Source organism: Taudactylus pleione, unplaced genomic scaffold (assembly GCF_031769625.1).
Source record: "Taudactylus pleione unplaced genomic scaffold, aTauple2 ptg001990l, whole genome shotgun sequence".
Taxonomy (NCBI): Eukaryota; Metazoa; Chordata; class Amphibia; order Anura; family Myobatrachidae; genus Taudactylus; species Taudactylus pleione.
The window spans coordinates 7,833,613-7,857,309 of NW_028286386.1; the positions used below are offsets into that span (position 1 = coordinate 7,833,613).

A 23,697-nucleotide genomic window follows, 5' to 3' on the forward strand; every position below is an offset into this window, starting at 1 on the left:
TGTAAAATAACTGTAATTCCTGTATACTGTCACTGGCTCTCCCCTTCCCTTGCTACAGGTGTGTGGGTTGAGAGTAGAAAGCAGCACATAGACACTCAGAACCAGTGGCATAGTGTTATGTCTAAGGAGTATGAGGGTCAGGTGGCGGGAGCCCCGTTGCTGATATCCTGTATAGCCTGCAGGGTAGGATTGTCCCCACAGGACTTTCTACAAAATGGGCTTTGTGGGAACTGTTTCAGACAGCCTCCACACCAATTAAGTTTGCCTGTTTCAGGCCCTGAGCCTCCTTGGGCATCATTTTCTCAGGTTATGGCTCAGGTGGCGGAACAGCTGGCTGCCCCGGTACCACTGGTTTGGGGTTTGCCTCAGCAGATGCATCCTATGCCCATGATGTGGCCGCCTTGGATGGACCCTGGTGCTGGTAAGGTTATGGCATCATCCTCGGGGGTTTTTCAACCTCAGGCTGTCAAGCCAAAGCAGCCTAAATCTAGGCGCCATGTATCGCCTCATATGGTTGAGTACTCCAGTGCCTCCTCCGAGGAGGAACAGGCACAGGACTCTTCACAGGAGTCTAGCTCCAAGGAGGGTGATGATCTTTTCCCAGTAGCCTATGTCCCCTTTCTGATAAGGGCGGTAAAATCGGTGTTAAATATCGAGGAAGGGGATCTTCCGCCTAGGAAAGCCCCCCTGTTTAAGCGCCAGAAAGTGGTTAAGGCAGAATTCCCAAAGTCTGAACATTTATCAGAACTTATGGAGGTAGCCTGGGTCCATCCGGATAAGATAAGCCATTCTTCTAAAAGAATGGCGCTTCTATATCCTTTTCCAGCAGAGGACTGTGCCAAGTGGGAGAATCCACCATCAGTTGATGCGCATGTGGCACAGCTGATTAAACGTACCACTTTGCTAATCCCAGCAGTTTCGCTGAAGGAAACCACGGATAGGAGACTGGAGACTTGTCTCAAGTCAATTTTTTCGCTGGCAGGAACGGCCACCCGCCCAGCTATGGCCACTGCCTGGGTAGCAAGAGCTATTGAGGAGTGGGCCAAAACTCTAACTGAGTCTTTACCAGATGCTTCTAAGGAGCAATTGGATATGATCTCCTTTATTAGAGAAGGGGCCTCTTATTTGGGAGATGCCGCCTTGGATGCAGGGATCCTTTCCTCTAAGGTTTCAGCAGAGTCCGTGGTGGCACGTAGGATCCTCTGGTTGAAGGATTGGAAGGCAGGTGCCGGGTCCAAAAAGGCCCTAGAATTCCTTCCATTCACAGGAGATGTTCTATTTGGTCCAGAATTGGACAAAATTGTAGCCTCAAAGACAGCAGGTTTGCCATTAGCAACCTCGTCTAAATTGAGGAGGGCGTCCTTTCGGTGGTTTCGGCCGCAGGGCAAGGCCAAAGGTCAGCCCTCAGCGAGATTTCCACCAAAAAAGGCAGGACCCAGGCAGAACAAACGTCCAGGATAAACCAGTGGCCTGATGGGATGGGCCTCCCCCTGGGGGATCCCAGGGTGGGGGGCCGACTACTTCGGTTCTCAGAGCCCTGGCACCTCATGACGGAGGATGCCTGGGTTCCAGGAGTTGGTTCCCGAGGGTACGCCCTGACGTTTTGGAGGACTCCTCCGCAGAGATTCTTTTGTGTAAACTCGCAGGTGGGTTCAGAAAAAGCTTTGACCCTTCAGAAGGCTATTCTTGCCTTGCTAGCATCAGAAGTAGTGATTCCGGTGCCAGAGAATCAGTTCCGAGAGGGGTTTTACTCCAATCTGTTCTTGGTTCAGAAACCGAATGGGTCATACCGGCCTATTCTGAATCTGAGAGAGCTCAACAAATTTGTTCGAGCCCCCGAGTTCAGGATGGAAGCATTGCGATCGATTGTGTTGGCAATGGAACAGGGGGACTATATGGTATCCCTAGATATACAGGATGCCTACCTTCACATCCCAATCACACAGGCTCATCAAAAATGTCTTCGTTTTGTGGTAGGGGAGGAACATTTTCAGTTCCAGGCCCTGCCGTTTGGCCTGTCCACAGCCCCTTGGGTATTCACCAAGGTGATGGCGGTGATGATGGCATGCCTCAGACACCAAGGCGTCAAGATTTTGCCTTACTTGGACATCCTCCTGTTGCTGGGGCAGTCCCCACAGCAGGTACAGGATCATTTGAGGATGACAGTATCATGTCTGTACAGTCACGGCTGGATCATAAACTGGCAAAAGTAGTCACCCTGTCCGGTACAACAGATGTGTCATTTGGGAGTGAGATTGGACTCCGTGGTGCAGAAAATATATCTGCCGGAGGAGAAGATCCTTGCTCTACAATCACAAATACGCAGGTTGCTTCGCAACAGGCAGATATCCGTTCTAGTAGCCATGCAGGTCCTGGGGTCGATGGTGGCCACCTTCAGGATGGTGAAATATGCTCAGTTCCACTCCAGACCACTGCAGCAATTAGTTCTGTCTCGCTGGAACAAGGATCATCGCACGATCATGTCTCAGCTGCTGCTTCTCTCTCCAGAGGTACAGTTGTCCCTGACCTGGTGGTTGCAGACAAAGCATCTCAGGCAGGTTCGCCCCTTTTGGGTGCCGGATTGGACATTAGTCAAAACCGACGCCAGTCTTCAAGGTTGGGGGGCGATGATGGGGTCACACACTTTCCAGGGAAAGTGGTCAGTGGCGGAAAGCCAGGTACCGATAAATATCCTGGAACTAAGAGCTATATTCAAAGCTTTAGTGCAGGCTCAGGAAATCTTACAGGGCAGGTCGGTGCAGATACAGTCGGACAATCGCACTGCGGTCGCCTGCCTAAATCATCAAGGGGGCACAAGGAGTCGGGCTGCTTTGGCAGAGGTATCAAAGATCCTGGTATGGGCAGAGACTCATCTGCCCACGATATCTGCCGTGTTCATTCCAGGAATCCTGAATTGGGAGGCCGATTTTCTCAGTCGGCAAGAGATAAATGCAGGAGAATGGGCCCTACATCCACAGGTTTTTCGGAACCTTGTGGACAGGTGGGGTCTACCAGAAATAGATCTGATGGCATCAAGAAGGAACAACAAGGTTCCCAGGTACGGATCCTGGACAAGAGATCCGAGAGCCGAGTTTGTAGACGCACTGACAGTAAAGTGGCATTACAAGCTGGTATATCTGTTTCCCCCGTTTGCTTTTCTGCCCAGAGTTGTCAGAAAGATCAAACAAGAGGGCAGCACCGTCATATTTAATAGCTCCGGCATGGCCGAGACGGCACTGGTTCACAGATCTACAGTCTCTCTCCATAGACACTCCATGGCCTCTGCCATTGAGACCGGATCTGTTGCTAGAGGGTCCCTGCTGGTACCCGGATCTTCATCGGCTATCGCTGATGGCATGGCTCTTGAGGTTTCCGTCTTGAGGAAGAAGGGGTTTTCCGAGTCTGTTATACGGGCGATGTTGAAGGCACGGAAACCATCCTCAGCCCGTATATACTATGGGGTTTGGCATACTTTCTTTCAGTGGTGTGAACTGAAAGGGTATGATCCACAGAAGTTCCTGATATCCAGAGTGCTTGGATTTTTTTCAAAGCGGTCTGGAAAAAGGGCTGCGCCTGGCCTCTTTAAGGGTACAGGTGTCAGCTCTTTCAGTCTGGTTCCAACATAAAATTGCTCTGAGACCGGATATAAAGACCTTTTTTCAGGGGGTGTTGAGGATTCAGCCTCCCTTCGTTTCCCCGGTTGTTCCGTGGGACTTGACTCTAGTTCTGAAGGTTTTACAGGCTCCTCCGTTCGAGCCTTTAAATTCAATAGACATCAACTGGCTAACAGCAAAGACTGTATTCCTCCTTGCTATGGCATCTGCACGTAGAGTGTCGGATTTAGCTGCGCTTTCCTTCCGGGAGCCGTTCTTGGTATTTCATCAAGATAGAGCAGTGCTACGTACTAGGGAGGGTTACCTTCCGAAAATGGTGTCTAAATTTCATATTAATGAAGAAATAGTAGTTCCAGTATTTCAGGGCACAAGTCTCTCACAAGGTGAGGCCTCCCTGGATGTGGTCCGTGCGTTGAGAATTTTTTAGATGCACGAGCAAATGGAGGAAGTCCGATTCACTTTTTGTGCTTTATGGTTGTCATAAGCGTGGCTGGCTGGCCAGCCAGTAAACAGACACTGGCCAGGTGGATTCGCATGGCAATTTCATTGGCTTATACATAGGCTGGTATGCGGGTGCCGGATTCAGTGACTGCACATTCTACTAGGGCGGTAGGTCCATCATGGGCGGCCCTCCGGGGTGCTTCTGCTGAGCAGTTATGCAAAGCAGCCACATGGCCTTCCATCCATACCTTTGTCAATTTTTTTCCTTTGACACCTTTGCCTCTCAGGATGCCTCCTTCGGGCTTAGGATTCTCCTCTCTTCCGAGAGCCAGGAGCGTCCCAGCCCGTAGGGTTAGTACTTTTGGATATCCCCAACGTAATGGCTGTGGACCCCATGGACCCCGAAGAAGAAAATACGAGTTATGGTATGACATACCTTTAACTCTTTTTCTTCGAGGTCCATGGGGCCCACAGGACACCCTCCCAGACGCACCTGTAGTTCTGGGGGAGGTTTTTCTGTAGTTCTTCTCTTGAGAGTCTGGACTCGTGAGTATGGGTCTCTTTCTTTCTTACCCTTTGTCTCTGCTTGCTTGAGTTCGGTAACGAACTGGCTACCTGAGGCAGGGGGTGGGGTATATGAGGAGGAACCCCGTTGCATCCTGGGAGCAGAGAACTCGTTTGCGTTAACTGTTTGGTGACCGGGATTCATACCCCAATGTAATGGCTGTGGACCCCATGGACCTCGAAGAAAAAGAGTTAACAAAGGTATGTCATACCATAACTCTTATTTTTTTTCATCCACTTGGGGACACTGGACATGGCGTTATAGATCCTCCTTCAGGATTTTTTGCACTTTACCCACGTTTACTCCTCCTTCCCAGGTGCTCTGTTTAAAAGCAAGTAGCAGTTGCTTTCTTTTACTCCCTCTCCACCATAGCTTTGTGAGGCATAGATTAAGTCCTAAGTAACTATTCTGGTTACATTCACATTACAGGCCCTTTATCCTACCCTACACAAAAAGTCTAAATGAAAAACACTTCCACTCTTCCTTTAAGAATAGTACTGATAAAAATTGAAGACCATCCTTGGTTAAATACATCTGGTCCACTCCTAAATACCTGTGGGATGTTGCTCTGGATGCTGACTTCACTGTGGACAGAATCTTCAGTGATCTCAACTCACCGAAACCTCTGGCTCAGGGTATGGGAGGCAGATGCAGTGTCTAAGCTAAGGGGTATATTTACTAAAGTGCGGGTTTTTAGAAGTGTAGATGTTGCCCTTAGCAACCAATCAGATTCTAGCTATTATCTTGTAGTAGGTGCTAGATAAATGGTAATAAGAATCTGGTTGCTATGGACGACATTTCCACTTCTGAAAACCCGCACTTTAGTAAATATACCTCTAAGACTACTCTGAAAACCTAACCCTTTTGAAATTATGAGATTAATAAGATCATTTGCAAGGTGACGGGAGTTTGCCATGTGGTGAGCTGCCAGACTATCTTTCGCATTGCCAGTAAAGGCAAGGATCCCCAGTTCCCTTGCACCCTATGTTGTAGGCCAAAAAGAATGTTTGGTTACCAAAGAAACAGACAGCCAAGCTTTGTGATAAGTCTGCATATGGAAGGCATTATTGCTCAAGGATATATCAATTGCCTCCTCAGAAAACCACCCAAATGTATGTTCACGATAGGCCTTCATGCAAACCAGTTAAAATTGCAGTCCCTGCAAGAAGCCATTCACATGTTACTTATCATGAGTGTGATGTACCAGAGCTTGTAAAATAGAGGAGGATTGATTTTTGTTCACACCTGTTTTTGGTCCAAGAAAGACTGGTCCTTTTGGCCCATTTTAAACGTCAAAATCCTCAACACCTACTGTATGTTTGTGTGGACAGGTTCAAGAAGGAGGTTTTTGATATCTGCAATGACAAAAAGAAATGCAAAGTAAACCAGGGCTGTGATTATTTATATGTTATCAAGGGCATCAAATTGTCTGCATTCATAGTATTTATGGACATTAAAGATGCTTATTTGTATTTCCCACACTGGGAAGATCACCTTTTATCTATTCAGATTTGTGGACCTGTCCCTGGAGTTCATGAAAATTATTATTGTAATGGCTGCTCTTTTAGAGTCCAGGGGTGTAATGACTATTCCCAATATGGACAATCTCTTGATCAAGGTAGAGTATCTAACTCTGTTTCAACCACGGTTCAAACAGGCAGTAAGGATTCTGGAGTTGGATTATCAAATACCAGAAATCTAATTTACTACCTAACCAGAGACTTGTTTTCCTAGGACTGTTGTTTGACACACGCTCTTCCAAGGGACATATGATATACTTCTTACAGGCTATTAAGGAATATCACTTAATTGTTTTTTTGTGAAAGCTTTGTGGAAAATGGTTTTGACATTCAATACCTTGTAGTTTGCGCAGTTCTCTTCAAAAGCATAACAGAATGAACTCCTTCCGAAATTGAATTATTTGACCAGGAAATAATCCGTTTGTCCTATAAAAAATAATCCATTGGTTACTTGCGCATGAGTGATGGTCTTTTTATTTGGATCAACAGAGGTTATCCTAATGCTATATAGAATTTTGACCATTGTGTTGACTGATGTAAGCCCTTAGGTCTAGGAATGGTTTGGTCTTCATTGCTGGTTTCAGGGGCAGTGGTTCCCTTCAGAAACTTCCAATCAATGTCCTCGAATTAAGAGTGGTACTAAACACTTTATTTCAGGTACATTATCTGTTCCTGGAAAATCAGTGAGAATTCAGTCTGATGGCACCACCGCAGTGTTGTAGATAAACAATCAGGAAGGCACAAAGAGCTCTCTTGCAATGAAGGAAACTACTGGATAATGTATTGGGCAGGACTGTACCAATATTTGCAGTGTTCATTCCAAGGGGATAAACTGGGAAGCTCATTACCTCAACAGGCGTATCCTACCTCTCGGAGGGTGGTCTGTAAACCCTTATATTTATCAGCAGTTTGAGACGAGATGGGGGTCTTTCAGATATTGACATGAAGGCATCCCTTTTGAACCACAAGGTCGAGTGGTTCTGCCCTAGGACTAGTACTACACCTATCCCTTGTACACATTACGAAAATCCCAATGGCGTAACAGGGCTTTATGCTGCCCTGTGTCAGCCCCACCACCTGAACATGTGATGTCATGTATAGAGGAGGGGCTGTCAGCTTCAGTAAGTAGATCATTACGCAGAAAGTTCTTGGGACGCTCCGGCCTACTCCACAGGCTGCCTGCCCTGAGTGTCCCTTGAACACTCAGGGCGGCAATGCAGTAGCGTTAGTGGCCGCAGAGTGCTGTTCCAGGCACCCAGCAAGCTACATGCAGATACTGTCGGGAAGAGGCATTGCCGTCAACCGTCCTGCATCCTGCGCTGTGTGCGGCGGCAGAGCTAGCACATCCTTACTTATATATAAACCCATGGAGCTTTCACTTGATTTATTTGTTTCCTCTGGTTGTAGTTCTTTCACACATTCTGAAAAAGTTAAAAAAGTTAAACAGTCCCAGAGCTATTGGTGGCATCAGACTGACCAAGATAGTCATGGTACATGGACGTTCTCAGGATATCTGTGGATCTGTTGTAGCGTCTCCCCTGAAGAATTGACTGTTAACTCAGTCCTCCTTGGGACTTCAGTTTAGTGGTCTCGCCGTTACGACGTCTTTTCGAACCACTCAACACAGTGAATTTTAAGTTGGGAAAAGCTTTCTCCAATTTCCATGTACAGGAGGCTGTCTTGAGTTGGAGGCTTTGTCTTAAAAGGCTCTTTATCTAATTTTTCGTAAGAACAGTGCTGTTCTATGGACATTTTCAACATAAGTAGGTTTCGATGTTACTCTTAAATCATGGCCACAGGCAAACGCAGGGAAGGGGGTTCTGGTTGCCTGGACACTCCACTCCCAGCCCACACCATGATCACAATCGAAATAGTACAGTATATAATACAATTTTCTACTTCAGGGTCCATAGGGTTCCACAGGATACCTTGGGGTGTAGGTGATGACATCGGGCACCATAGAGTTAAGTTTTCAGCCTCCCAGGATGCACTAGGGTCCCCCTCCTATACCCTGAGCCAAGGCATCTCAGTTTCGTTGGTGCCCGGCTCTGAGTCGGATGCACCTGTTTAGAGGGGGGCTAAGGATAGCCCCTGAAGTTTTCTACAAGGCAGCTGTGGCTGCACATCTGGAGGTACAGCATGGACAGTCATTCATGACCAGAACGCCGGTACTGATCCGGGGATGCTGGTAGGCATCTGGGGTCACAGCTAGCGGTGACCCCAGATGTTTGGGACTATGGCCGGATTTAAGGGGGACAGCAGGTAAGCAGCGGGGTCCCGCGGTGGGTCCCCGCTGGAACATGGTCCGGAGTCCGGCAGGGGGCTCCCTGGGGACTGGCTGCAGCGTGGAGCCAGGTTACGGACCTGCGCTTCCACTACCCCCCTGGGACAGCGGACCGCAGCTGAGCGGTAGCGCTGCGGCATCCCAGGGGTTAATTGCATGCCAGGGGAGCGCGCCTTCCCTGTACACAGCCGGCGCCTCCCCCGCTGCACACAGCCCTCTCTGCACCTGCCGGTTGGCCCTGTGGCAGCGCTCCTCCCCCAGGCCGGCCTCCTCTCTGCTCCACGGTGGCCATCTTTATGGAAGCATGGTGAACGCTGCTGGAAGCTGCTGATCGGTGGCATCGTGGTCTGGGTCCCCCGGCATACCTCTCTTCCGTTGGAACAGGTCTGTGTATGCAGCGCTGTGTCCTACCAGGCTTGGTGTCTGCGTAGTTGACGATCAGCGCTGATAGTGCAGGAATTGATTTCTTTGCATTGTATGTGACTGCTGCTAGCGTCTGTTGCCTGTACTTTCACTTTCTGCTGTCAGCCTTTTCACTGTCCCTGCTCTTCTTCTGCTAAAGCCCTTGTGGTGCGGTGATTGCAGGGCGGTTCTCTCATTATACTAACGCGTATCAGTGAGAGGGGTCACATACTTGCCATCATGTCTGAGAGTGATTTTCCTCTCCAGCTTCTGTGTACTACGTGTAAGGTACCTATAGCGGGGGGGGGAGGGTAGCGCGGAGGGACGACAGTGTTTTTATTGTCGTGGCCAATTACTGTCACGGCTCCGGTTCAGGAACCGCCCTGGGCTTGTTTCGCTAAGGCGCTTACAACACTAGTGGGCAAGTTAGCTCCGCAACCTGCGTTCCCTTCAGATGGGATTGTCCCAGCAGTCAGTGGTGTCGTCACCCATGCAGGGGTTCCCGAGACATCTGATGGTACCCCACAGTCTCCCTATTTCCCCTCCTCAGGTCTCTCAGGAGCCTGCGTGGGTTAATTCTCTGACAAGTTCTGTGCAGCATTTGTCAGACATGTTACAAGGGGAGTCTGTGTTGCGGCCTCACAAGCGGCCGGTGGCGTCTCTGTCCACTCCTTATGAGGATGACGAGGGGACGACCGATGATGGGGAGATTCTGGATCTTTCGGACCAAGAACCCTTCTCGTACTAAAGAGTCGGACGCTAAGTCTAAGGTTTATATACCTGGCCTTATTTGTACAGTCCGCACAGCTTTAGTTATTGAGGATGATGAACCTCCGGTATCAAAATCCAAATATGCCTTTTCAAGGATGTTAAGGGTGACGCCACAGTGTTTCCTCTTTCGGGTCAATTGGTGGACCACTTAGAGGAGGCGTGGAAACATCCTGGCAAACGGTATCGGCTTCAAAGACGTTTAGCAGTGGCTTATCCGTTTGCGGACAATTATTTTGCTATGTGGGAATCCCCGCCACAGGTGGATTCTCATTTGACACGCCTGGTCCGAAGTGCCACGTTGCCCATGCCCTCCATGACCTCCTTAATGGACCGTAAGGTGGAAATCTGCCTGAAGTCCGTTTATTCCCTTGCGGGGGGTCGGCAGCCAGGCTGGCTATGGCCATTTGTTGGGTAGCCAGAGCTATGGAGCGCTGGGCTGATAGTTTGGAGGCGTCTTTCGATTCAGACTGTTCGGCTGAACAGACCGAGTTGATAGGCAATCTCCGGGATTCGACCACTTACATTAATGAAGCGTCTTTAGATATCAGTACCCTGACTTCTCGGGGTTCTTAGGCAGCTGTGGCGGCTCGTCGCACCTTATGGTTGCGATCTTGGAAGGCGGACGCTGATTCCAAAAAGGGTTTGGATGCTTTGCCTTTTAATGGAGAAGTCCTATTTGGTCCGGATCTGGACAAAATTGTAGCCACGCTGGCGGCAGCCAAATTGGCATGTCTCCCGTCTGCTGCGGTTCCTTCCAGTTCAGGTACGTCGTCCTTTCGGCCTTACAGGGCCCAGGGTTAGGCCTAAAGCACAGTCCTTTCCCCGACAGGCTGGCCCCAAGAAATCGGCCAAGCGCCGGAAGCAGGCCTGGAGTACCAGACGTCCGGCTCCTAAGTCCGATGACAAACCTGCGGCCTGACGGTCCGGGGATCCCAGAGTGGGAGGCCGCCTGCTACGGTTCGCCCAGTGTTGGTCGTAACCACGAGGTGGTTTCTCACGGGTATGCCCTCTCCTTTCAGCACAGGCCCCCATCCCGATTCTTCACCACGGGTCTTCCATCAGACCAGAACAAAGCCTCGGAACTGCGGAAGGTTTTGCACGCTATGCTCCAGGCTGGAGTTATAGTGCCTGTTCCTTTCTCCCAGAGGGGCCAGGGTTTCTATTCCAATCTGTTTTTGGTGCAGAAACCCAATGGGTCGTACCGTCCGATCCTCAACCTCAAAGCACTCAACAAGTCCTTGCGGGTGCCGAGGTTTCGGATGGAGACCCTACGGTCCATCATTCTGGCGCTGGAACCTGGGGATTACATGGTGGTGTTGGACATACAGGACGCTTACCTGCATGTCCCTATTCTATCGCGCCATCAACAGTTCCTCAGGTTTGCAATCCGCAACGATCACTTCCAGTTCCGGGCGTTACCTTTTGGCCTGGCGACAGCTCCCCGTGTGTTCACCAAGGTTATGGCGGTCATGGCGCCGTACCTAGACGAACTTCTGTTGGTGGCAGGATCTCTGGAACTCCTTCTACACTATTTGGATCTGACGATTGCAGTACTGCAACGGCATGGCTGTTTGATAAACTGGCAAAAGTCCACCCTAATCCCGTCTCAGAGGATTCTGCACCTCGGATACTTGTTGGACTCCATTCAGCAGAGGATCTTTGTGACGGGGGAAAAGATCTCTGCCTTGCAGTTGAGGGTGCGCAGTTGTCTGCAGAGTCGCCGTGTGTCTCTTCACTCGGCAATAAGGTTACTGGGCTCCATGGTGTCCGTATTCGACATGGTGGAAAATGCTCAGTTTCACTCCAGACCTCTGCAGCAATTGATCCTGTCCAAATGGAATGGACTCACTCCGGAGGTTCGCCTGTCCCTTGCCTGGTGGTTGCAGATGACCCATCTCAGCAAGGGTCGTCCATTTTGGGTGGCGAACTGGGTCCTATTGACAACGGACGCCAGTCTTCGGGGCTGGGGAGCAGTCACGGGTCCACACTTGTTCCAGGGCAGATGGACTCAGGCGGAAAAGGAGCTTCCGATAAACATCTTGGAACTCTGCGCCGTTTTCAATGCTCTCCAGCAGGCCCATCGGGTTCTCCACGGTCATCCCGTGCAGGTCCAGTCGGACAACGCCACCACCGTGGCCTACATAAATTGGCAAGGAGGAACCCGAAGTCGGGCGGCACTCGTAGAGGTGTCCCGCATCCTGATCTGGGCGTAGCGCAATCTCCCGGCCATATCAGCGGTATTCATCCCGGGAAGTCCTCAACTGGGAGGCAGAATTTCTAAGTCGCCAGGACGTTCATCCGGGGGAATGGTCTTTGCACCAGGACGTCTTTCAACTTCTGGTGGACAGGTGGGGTCTTCCAGAGATCGACCTCATGGCGTCACGGCACAACAACAAGTTGCCGGTGTACGGGTCTCGCACAAGAGACGAAAAGGCGTATCTGGTGGATGCTCTGTCCGTCCAGTGGGCGTTTCCGATTTGCCTATCTCTTTCCTCCGTTTTCCCTTCTTCCACGGGTAATCCGGAAATTCAAACAGGAAGGAGGGACGCTCCTGTTGATAGCTCCCGCGTAACCCAGACGGCACTGGTTCTCAGACCTTCAGGGTCTGTCCGTGGATATCCCTCTGCGGTTGCCGCTACGACCGGACCTACTGTCACAGGGTCCTTGTCTTCACCCAGACCTGACTCGGCTGTCTTTGAGGGCATGGCTGTTGAGACGGCCATGTTAAGGGTCCAGGGGGTTTTCCAGCTCTGTAGTACGCACTATGTTGAGAGCTCGGAAGCCGTCTTCTGCAAGCATATACCATCGTGTGTGGCATATGTTCTTCCAGTGGTGTCGACCGAGAGGTTATGCACCTCGGGAGTTCCGTCTGTCTAGAGTGCTAGCTTTCCTACAGGCGGGACTAGACCATGGGCTTCGCCTTGCTTCTTTGAAGGTGCAGGTGTCTGCCCTGTCTGTCTGGTTCCATCGTAGGGTTGCTACAATCCCTGATGTGCGCACCTGTATGCAAGGTGTTCTTAGAATTCAGCCGCCATTTGTTCCACCGGTGGCGCCTTGGGATTTAGCTGTGGTCCTGAGGGCTGTCCAGGGACCGCCGTTTGAACCACTGGGCTCAGTGGATCTTAAATGGCTGACAGCTAAAACAGTTTTCCTCCTTGCCATTGCTTCAGCCAGACGTGTTTCTGATTTAGGGGCTCTCTCCTGTAGACCTCCTTTCTTGATTTTTCATAGGAACAGGGCGGTGTTGCGCACTCATCATGATTTTCTTCCCAAAGTTGTTTCCCGTTTTCATATCAACGAGGAAATCGTTGTGCCGGCTTTTAACTCACCTGACCTGTCGGTGGGTGAGGCCACTTTGGACGTTGTGCGGGCCTTAAGGATTTATTTTGACCGCACTTCTTCGTTTAGGAAGTCGACCGCCTTGTTTGTCCTCTATGGCTTCCGTAAAAAGGGTTGGCCTGCTTCAAAGCAAACTTTGGCAGCTTGGATCCGTATGGCCATTTCAGAAGGTTATCTTCATGAAGGCCTGCCGGTTCCATCCTATGTGAGGGCTCATTCCACTAGGTCTGTGAGTCCTTCGTGGGCAGCTCGATGTGGTGCCTCTGCAGTCCAGATCTGCAATGCTGCTACGTGGTCCTCGGTCCACACCTTTGTGAGGTATTACGCGTTTGACACCTATGCCTCTCAGGATGCTTCTTTCGGCTACTCATCCCCAAGGTATCCTGTGGATACTCTATGGACCCTGAAGTAGAAAATTAGATATGGTAAGAACTTACCTTTGTTATCTCTATTTCTACAAAGTCCATAGGGTTCCACAGGACTCTCGCCCTGTCGCACCTGTGCTGCAGATGGGCTTTGCTCTGGTCACCGGTTTTTCCGTCTCCCTCTGGTGAGAAGGTGATTCTTGTGTGTGTCCAGATCTTTTTTCTCTCTCTTCCTTCTCCTCCTCCTCCAGCCTATGGCTTGATACGTAACTGAGATGCCTTGGCCCGGGGGCGGGGTATAGGAGGGGGACCCTAGTGCATCCTGAGAGGCTGAAAACTTAACTCTATGGTGCCCGATGCCTGAAGTCATCACCTATACCCCAAGGGATCCTGTGGAACCCTATGGACTTCGTGGAAATAGACATAACAAAGGTAAGTTCTTACCATATCTCATATTTTACTAGTGCTGCAAGTTCCACTCAGTATCACAAATGTGCTCCACCTGTGGATCTTTTAACATTTGCCGGCCAGTAATGAATACAACTGTGTTCCAACTAGAAAACATGCACTGTTAGGGTTGCACTTATTAATACTGTTATACAGTGCATAAGAAGACCAATATGTACATGTAAGTCCAGAGTAGTGCTAGGTTTTTCTGCTGCTCCCTCAGGCTCCCGGTTTGCTCCCATGCTCTGGAATGGTGCCCACCATAAAACACTACACTTTGTATGACGCATATTAAAGCTGGTTAAGTGATAATTATACCCTCTTCATGGATTATCCACACTTGCTCTAAAATCAAGCATTTGGAACCCCCCCCCCCTTTAGAAATTCTGCATTTGCCCCTGAAGGCATTATGACTCAGTCACTTATTAGAAATCAGTCCACATAAAAAGATAGATCTCTTCACTTATTCTATGTTAGAGCACTAAAGATATGTGACAAGGACATCAGAATTTAGGATAAGTGAAGATCTTCGGGTCCTCTATCATGGCCACAAATTGTAATCAGAAACGAGTTACAATGGTCACTTGTGATTGAGCATGGCCATACTGGAGCGGGGAATCCTCTTCCTCGTAATGTGGAGGCACATTCTGCCGAATCAAAAAGTGCTTGTGACACCTGTTTTGATTGGACGTTCTTCTGACAATGAGCGTACCCAGCCAAAGGGCAACTAAGGACATCATCCTTAGTCCGTCTATGTGGATGAAAGAAAATTGATTTAAAAAAAAAAAAAAAGATTAAATCGTTTTCTGAGTCAACAGAAAACCCTGCCATTTGCACTCTGGTTAAAAGTTTACCAAAATTACATTTAAAAAAATTATAAGGTTGTAATGTTTCTCCCTTTTTAGCTAGTTTTATTTCTCGTTCTGTCCTGTTGGGCTTGGTTAGGAAAAATGAGGTATCCTACAGGATATAAAAGACTGTAGAAAATGCCAAAGTCCTGAAGGAGACAGTATATCTAATGGTCAAGTGTCATTCCCAGTGGTTTCAGAGAAAAGACTTAAGTATTATAGTCTTTTTGGAGTGTGTTTTGGACAAGTATTACCCACCTTGTCCTGCCCAAATCCACCTTTTTACCAATAGTTGGTAAAATTGGCTGTACATTTTTTTTTTTTTTTTTTTTTTATTGTTTATATGCACTAAATACGTTTTAGGTCCATTCTCCAGAGCAAGGCAAAAGGTAGTAATGTTGTTATGGTTTAATGTGCCATCAAAACCCATTCAATAAGAAATATCTTACCAATGCTATTGTTACAGAAAACCAGCTAATAGTGATATATTGTAGACTACTGACTGCTGTAACATTAGAAGATACCACATACTTAAAGAAGAATTCCACCCAAAATAATTTTCTGGAAGAACGTTCAACAGTATAAAGCAAGAAAAGTTAAAAGATAACACGCAGTTGAACTTGTGTAAAATCATGGCAAATGTGGACACGTCCAAATTCATACAAATAAGCTTGGAGTGATAAGTCACATTCTTGAAGTATTTTGTAATGTAAAGTCTTTAATTTTATTTTAGATTTGAAGACTTAATGGAGAACCTTCCTTTGCCAGAATATACAAAGAGAGATGGGCGGCTCAATTTGGCTTCTAGATTGCCCAGCTACTTTGTGCGACCGGATCTTGGGCCCAAAATGTATAATGCTTATGGTATGTTCATATTTAAAGTTCTGAGTGCAGCCATTTACTATATATTGTTTTTGGTGGCATCAGTAATTTACCATAGATTTAACATCTTACACCGAAGACTTCATTAATGGACCGTGCACACGGTCAGATCAGACAACGATCAGATATTGTTGTCTGGACCATTCCCCCAACTACTATAATTCCCCTCGATCAACGATCGCGGGTCCCTATAGTAAACACGCTAACCTGGTCGATATCTACCAGGTTGGCCTGCATGCACGGGTGGTGGTCGATATCGACAATCCATGCCCGTGCATCGTTGATCGTTGATCGTTTGGTCATTGGAGGGGGCAAAAAAAGGACGATTTAAACGATATCGTTATCATTTAAATCGTCCTTTTAATCTGACCGTGTGTATGCACCATTATTGTGCATTATTTTCAGTTTCTCATAATTCACTTAATTTATTTTCCTCTAATTATATTTTAACATATTTTCTTAGAGCTTTAAAATTTGGATATTGACACCACCCTTCCAATATTAAGATTTTATTTTAGGAGTAAAAAACCCTCATCTGATTGATAGACTCCTGGGGTTCAATTTAATTAGCCCCACTGAGGTGTATTCAAAACAAGTGATGTTTTACCACCTTAATATCCTGAGTAGCATGGTGCAAAAACTTTGCAGCCAATTAACTTGAGAAAATAAAATATATAAATATATATATATTATATATATATATATATATATTTATATTTCACAAAATAATCTCCAATACACAGAGACAAGGTCGACGTTTCAGGGTGCAAATCCTTTTTATCAAGACACGAGTCATGATAAAAGGGTTAGCCCCCTGAAATGTCGACCTCATCTCCGTGTCCTGGAGATTTTTTTTGTGAAGTTAATTGACTGAGTGCCTTCCAGTGCAAAACTTGTATTTATATATATTTATTATATTATATTTTTTGTGCTCATGAGACTGACCTTTTAAATACAATGTCCAATTGTGTTTCTTTCTTTGTCTTTTTAATTAAGGTTTAATTACTGCTGATGATAGACGGGTTGGAACCACAAACTTGCATTTGGATGTATCTGACGCTGTTAATGTCATGGTTTATGTAGGAATACCAATAGGAGAGAGTGCTCACGATGAAGGTATGACTTTAAGTTCCACTGTAGGGTCACCTGTATACCTTTATGGAGACACATTCTCTCCTTGCGAATTTCTTCTCACGTGTTGTGCAGTGTACTATTAAATAGCAGCCACTGTAGAGAACATATCAATGACAGTGATGTGCTGAAATGTCTTGGAGACACAAGTTCTTCTTTAATCATCTTTAAAAATCTCAAACTTTTTCAGATGTAAACATTTAGATTGAGTGCGGTCATAACAAGGGAATAATCTCAAAATGCATTCGGTAAAAATGCTATGCATAAAAAGATCATTAATCAGATGGCAATCTCTATAAGAAACTAGTCAACATGTATGACCAAATTATTGGATATTAGTGGTTCATTATGTTGCAATAGTAAAAGTAGCATAGTTTGCTATTGTGGTACAAATATAGTAAATAAAGTAGCATTTGATGCTTTTTTTAATCATAAGTGCAGACTAAACAAAAATTACTGCGATCAAAATATTCAATAATGAAATAACAGGATTGGATTAATAGGTTGACAGAAGATTTGTCAAATTATATCTGTAGGATTTTTGCAGTCTCTACTATTTTTAGGAAATGGCTTAATCCCTTCTATTTTACATATAAATAGTGGGGGGGGGGGGATAGGCTGTTCTTAAGAAGTATGTTCAATAAATTGCAGAGTATTATCCATTTGATCATTACTATTATTAGTGGTCTTTGTCCCTTTGCATTTTTGGCTGATGGATTTCAGCTTAATATCTAGAATCCTGTTTATATTTTGCCTTCAGTAAGGTTACTTTCCCATTCATTTTGGAAGCACCGTGAAGAAAAGTTGTGAGCCCTTTTGGTAGCACCAAACTTGCTTGTTTGGTAGTGTTACATGGACCTAGTTAACCTGGCCTCAGACGGGCTGTGGGTTCTCCCACATTTGTCTCAGGAGTTCCCAAGCTTGAAACAACATTTTTCAAATATCATTGCCTGCAATGTAAAATTTTAAGAAAATTGACTTATATATAATGAGCCTCTTGTATTTTAGGACTAGGATATGCTAAGTATTTTGACCTTTGATAGCTAACTTGCAACAGGTCAAAGGTCCCACACTTCTATTTTCACTAAGTTGTGTTTTGTTTTAAATTATTTGGCTTTGGCAGATGCTTCTGTAGCAGGTATGTTCTGTATACAATTACTTTATGTGTAGCAGCCCTTCTCTTCCATATTGGGTGTCTGTTTCCTATATCATGTGCTGTCCTAGTCATACACTGCTCAGTGCCTTGGCAGCAGGAGGGGTACTAATGTCATAGTACTACCTAACAGGTTTCTTTAACCCTGTGTCTTCAACATGCCTTAAGTTTAAGTACAGTGTGCAATTTTACCTTCATTTCATTGCTGTCTAGTCATCATTGCTTGCTGTTCAAGTACAGCCATGGCCAAAAGTTTTGAGAATGACACAAGTATTGGTTTTCACAAAGTTTGCTGCCTCAGTGTTTTTAGACCTTTGTCAGACGTTACTATGGTATACTGAAGTAAAATGACAAGCATTTCATAAGTGTGAAGGCTTTTATTGACAATTACATTAAGTTTATGCAAAGAGTCAGTATTTGCAGTGTTGCCTCTTCTATTTAAAGACCTCTGCAATTCGCCCTGGCATGCTGTCAATCAACTTCAGGGCCACATACTGACTGATGGTCGCCTATTCTTACCTAATCAATCCTTGGAGTTTGTCGTCATTTGTGGGTTTTGTTTGTCCTCCCACCTCTTGAGCTTTAGTCTAGACAAAGGTCTGAGCTTTGTAGAACCAGTAAGCTTATGAAATGATCTGTTTGGTAGCTGTATGCCATTCTCTGTGGTATCCTATTACTAATAGAGCACCTACACACAGTTTTAATTTTGCAGGCTGAAACAATATTCACAAGCATGCAGCGTAACAATCCCAGTGACATTACGGAGCCATCTCATGGCCAATATTAATTAAGCATTTGTTCTTAGTGAATGGGTGTTTGTCATTGTAATGTGTACACACCAGAATGTTTGCCTCTGTGTGTGGTTTCGGTGTAATTTAAGCATTGTGGATGGTTATGTCTGAAAGAGGTGGGAATGTGCTGAACTAGCCTTCATGTATTTGTAGCTTTCATTACGTTGCATAAATAGCGTGTACAAAATACAGTACCACAGTATCGCCTCCATGTATACAGTGTAGTTATTGAGCAATTAATAATATTTTAACTAATGATATACAATTTTTAGAGGTACTTAAAACCATTGAAGAAGGTGATGCCGACGAGGTAACAAAAAAACGAATTCACGAGGGTAAAGAAAAACCTGGAGCTTTGTGGCATATTTACGCTGCCAAGGATGCAGAGAAGATACGTGAGCTGCTTAGAAAGGTATATTTTGCTATGGATATAAAATTAATGTATTTGTGGCATTGGACACCATAGTAAGGAGATGTAATATAATTCTTTTCATATATTTTTGTTACTGTAGGTTGGCGATGAACAAGGCCAAGAAAATCCAGCAGATCATGATCCCATACATGATCAAAGTTGGTATTTAGATCAGGCGCTGCGTAAGCGTCTGTATGATGAATATGGTGTACAAGGCTGGGCAATCGTACAATTCTTGGGCGATGCCGTGTTCATTCCAGCTGGAGCACCACATCAGGTACAGTTTTTGCATTTGAAGCACTCTGGGTGTTACAACCAATTTTAAGTAAGCTTATGAAATGATCTGTTTGGTAGCTGTATGCCAATTTATGTGGTGTCCTTGTATTACTAGTAGAGCACCCACTAATAGAGCAAAATGACTATCATTGGAGATTGGTGAGATTGGATGCAGCGAGGTGTAGTATGATCAACTGCCTGCCTGCCCCTTCTGCACAGCCTGGCCTGTTCTCAAAGTTGTGTATAGAGGCTGCATCTCACTGTGCATGGTTCTGGACAGGTGTCCCATGGGCAGTGCATTCTTATTTTTTATATCTTTTGCGATGAGACCCTTTATGTCATTATGCAAGAAGAAAATTTCACATTCATTAACGTGTTTAAAATTAGCTAACCAAACCTTCACATTATTTATTCCGTATGCATTTGTTGACTAGCTGTGTAAGTGTTAACTAAAGAATATTGAGGGGGAAATTTTACTGTAAAATTTGCAGTTCATGGTTGGTAAACTTACTATTACAGAAAGGTGACAATCCTGATGTGTTGCATTCAAAAGAACTGCAATAGTAATGAAAAACCAATTTATTGACATTCAAAAATATTTTGAAGACCCTTTTGCTTCATAGTGTAAGTACATCCTTGGGCCTGTGGTGTTACTGTGAATGACATAACTGCTCAGTTGAAAAGTATAAGGGGCCAACGATAGAAACAATTAAACATTTTTATCCCAATTAATGTAGTAATTCTAAAGTCCTATTGCTCAACTGTAACAGGTGAATATTTGAAGAATGATGGCTTTATACTGGTTCCAGTTTGACCAGGCCCTGTCTGTGTGGTTTGAATGTTCTCCCCATGTTAGTATAGGTTTTCTCCCACATTCTAGAGACATACGGGTAGATGTATCAAGCCTTGGATAGAGTTACCCAAAAAATCGCCCCCTGTCATTATTCATACGCAGCCTGTAAACTAACAGATGCTGATTGGTACTCTCTCTCTCCAAGGCTTGATACATATACCCCATACTGCTAGGTTATTGGTTTCTGACAAAAAATAATTCTAGGGTGTGCATTCATGTGTTTGCACCACTGGTACAGGGACAGATGTGAATGAGTATATATTCTCTGTAAAGCACTATGTCATCGTTTTTATATAGATAACTCCATAAATACAATTGGATGATTCACCTGTATATATTACTGCAGAGAAACATGCCTATATTTTGTATATTACAATGTGGTGGTTTTATTTATTTTGTAGGTCCACAATCTATACAGTTGTATAAAAGTAGCTGAAGATTTTGTCTCTCCAGAACATGTGAAACATTGCTTCCGCCTAACACAAGAATTTAGGCACTTGTCAAATACACATACAAACCATGAGGACAAACTACAGGTAGAGTATCTTCCATACCAATTTAAGAAATAACTGGGGTTTTTGATTGAGACTTTTTTTTTCTTAATTCCACAATACGTATATCAAAAGTAAAATACTGACACAGGAAGTAATGGGGGAGATTTATCAAATCTTGAGAGAGCTAAAGTAGGGAATTTGCTAATGGCAACCAATCGGCTTCTACCTGTCATTTATCTAGTACATCCTGTAAAATGACAGAAGCTGATTGGTTGGTACTTTGTCTCTCTAACATTTAATAAATCTCTCTCTATATCGATGTTAGTGAATGTTCTAATAGTGTTTCCCAAACTCATTTCTCAGAGAGCAACTACAGTGCATGGTTTCCATTTTCCCTAGCAGGAGCACAGGTGTATTCATTACTGGCTGACACATTGTAAAAGGTCCACAGGTGGAGCTGATTTTCACTTCTGTAAGGACACCTGGAAAACATGCACTGTTAGTGCTCCCTGAGGAATGAGTTTGAGAAACACTGCTCTAATAGATGTTTTCAGTTACTTTGAATAGTCCATTCTGTGTTCTATTCCGACTCCTAGGAAAACATGTCAGAGAATAAAACAACATCTCATGTTTGTCTAGTTTGAAAAATGAAATAACATCAACTTACTGACACTTGTTTTCCGAGCCAGGCACTTACACCTGTAATGAAGCATAACAGTCCTTTCCCCTCCCCCCCCCTCTTACTCTCCTCCCCTATTCTCAATTATATGTCAGATCGTCCACTCTCATAATCACTTGTTTTAATGCTTGAGTAATGGAATGGGGCTGTAGCCTGCTGGGTAGATTTAGTGAAGTATAAACATTTCAGCTATGTCAGAAGTAAACAAACTGTTATATATCAAAGCTCATTTCATCTTTACACAGTCTAGCTATAGGTTACAGTGCCACCCATAGGATGGAGACTTTTATTATATTAACAAAAATAAAAGTTCCCTAATTTACGGATAAGTGTGCAGTATTTTCCCCATGCTATATTTCTCGGACGGCCCACCCTGCACTGGAGGCAAGCATTGACTCCTACCCGTTGCCAGCCAAGCAGTGGTGAGATGCCCGATGGAAGGGGGGTATAGTGCATGATGGGCTGCTGCTTAACTGCTGTGATTTATGTTGGGGTTCGGTTCGTGCTAAATTGGTTATACAGGTTGAATCTCCCATATCCAAAATGCTTGGGACCAGGGGTATTTTGGATATCGGAATAGTCCGTATTTTGGAATATTTGCATATCATTAAATATCTTGGGACTGCGACCCAAATATACACACAGAATGCATCTATGTGTTATATACACCTTATACACACAGCCTGAAGGTAATTTTATACAATATTTTTAATAATTTGTGCCTTAGACAAAGTATGTGTACATTGAACTATCAAAAATCAAAGGTTTCATTATCTCAGTCATGCCAAAATAATTCCGTATTTTGGAATATTTGAATATGGGAGACTCAACCTGTATATGTTTCATTTTGTTGAAAAGCACCAAGAACTACATTTGCATGGTATCATTTCTTTGTTTTTTTAATTTCAGGTGAAGAATATTATCTACCATGCAGTGAAAGATGCTGTTGGAACGCTAAGAGCTCATGAGGCTAAATTGGTTAGATCATAGAAATCATCAGTCTTCTCTCTTGGCAGAATGTGACACAGGCCTTTCTCAAATTTTGGATTTGTCACTTCCTTGAACAAGACCGAATGGATCCATTACACAACCTAGGCACGATTTTTCTATACAGCCTCATTTCTCAAGTACTATTGACATGATTCACTTATGCACTTAATTAAAAAGGCATTTTTCTGTTGCCGCCTTGAAATCTAGCCACGTTAGCACTGGACAACTGTGCTTCTAGTAAGGTTCAGAACTAGAAATATAGAAGAGCACGATTGGCTTCTCGTGCATAGTTTTCCCATCTTTGAAGAAGTCTGCAAAATTATTTCAAGGTGAACTAGATAGATAAAGCATTACAGAAAAACGTTCATAAGGCACCCAAATATCTAACACAATGGAGAAGATATTTGTCCTTGTAGTTATTTGCAATACAAATCAAGTTGTTAAAATGTTTTAAACAGCATAGTTCAATATGCTAGTACTAAATAAAGTGGATGGGGTGCTGAATTAATGCTTTTACTGGGGAAGCAAGGGATTGGAAAAACTGTATTTATTAAGGAAATTTAGGTTTGTAGTAAAACAGTTAATCTTTCATTAAATTAGACATTTTTAGAACTTTTGAAATACCACCTGTGTTCTCCTGCATTACAAGAAAGGCACATTGCATTTAGTCTTCCTTTCAGATTGACTTTTCTCTGTAGATTCATTCATTTACGAGTGTAACAAATGGGAGGAGTCAAGGATCTGTAAACAGAACGATTGTTCATGTTGTCAGTAAGCCATTATTGGGCATCTAACCACAGCGGATTCACCAAGTGTACACTGTTGCTGTAGCAACGCAATGCAAAATGTTTAGCACATGTTTTCCATATTCTTTTTACGTTTTACCCATCAGAAGATTTAGCCACTTCAGTTACATTTACATGTTGGGGCAAATAAAATTGAGTCAAATATCATTGTTACAAATTTCACAGCTTTCCATAATGACTTTAGGAAAGTTGATAATTTCTCCACCTGTATTGAGACACTTTGCAGGTCTGTTTATATATTCAGTTATACAAGTTTTTTAAGTGATTTACTGTAGAATACTTTTAATTTGACTTCCTGTAATTTTGATTTTGTGAAGGGCTGACTATAGGGTTTCCATGTTCTTATTAAAGTTCAATGAATCTCTATTTTGAGTTAACTTTGTGTTTTGTTTTCTAATTTTACTTGACATTAGAGCATCCATGGGGGAGGTATTTTTGTGTATTGGGCTTCAAAAAATACTTGCTAGACAGTTTTAGAGGCGCCTCTTTAATGTTATTATTGGCAGTGTCTACACTAAAGGTACAGGGTGCAGCCAATCAGAAGGTTGCTGCAATGCCTGGTCTCATTAAGGTTTATAAAATGTAATTTTGTGTAAGTGGAATCAGGAGGGCACTTGAGAGCTTACAACAGAAA

At 44.6% G+C, this 23,697-nt stretch overlaps 1 protein-coding gene across 1 annotated transcript in view; it reads left to right on the forward strand.

Moving 5' to 3' along the window:
- The window catches only part of KDM3B (lysine demethylase 3B), a 121,741-nt gene extending 98,312 nt beyond the window's left edge, over positions 1-23,429 (forward strand). Inside the window, exons 19-24 of the mRNA XM_088465514.1 lie at positions 15,330-15,460; positions 16,475-16,594; positions 18,826-18,965; positions 19,066-19,242; positions 20,496-20,630; positions 22,177-23,429. Of these exons, the coding sequence (XP_088321640.1) occupies positions 15,330-15,460; positions 16,475-16,594; positions 18,826-18,965; positions 19,066-19,242; positions 20,496-20,630; positions 22,177-22,257 (784 nt within the window). The 3' untranslated portion in view covers positions 22,258-23,429. The remainder of the gene's footprint in view (positions 1-15,329; positions 15,461-16,474; positions 16,595-18,825; positions 18,966-19,065; positions 19,243-20,495; positions 20,631-22,176) is intronic.
- The last annotated feature ends 268 nt before the right edge of the window (positions 23,430-23,697 follow it).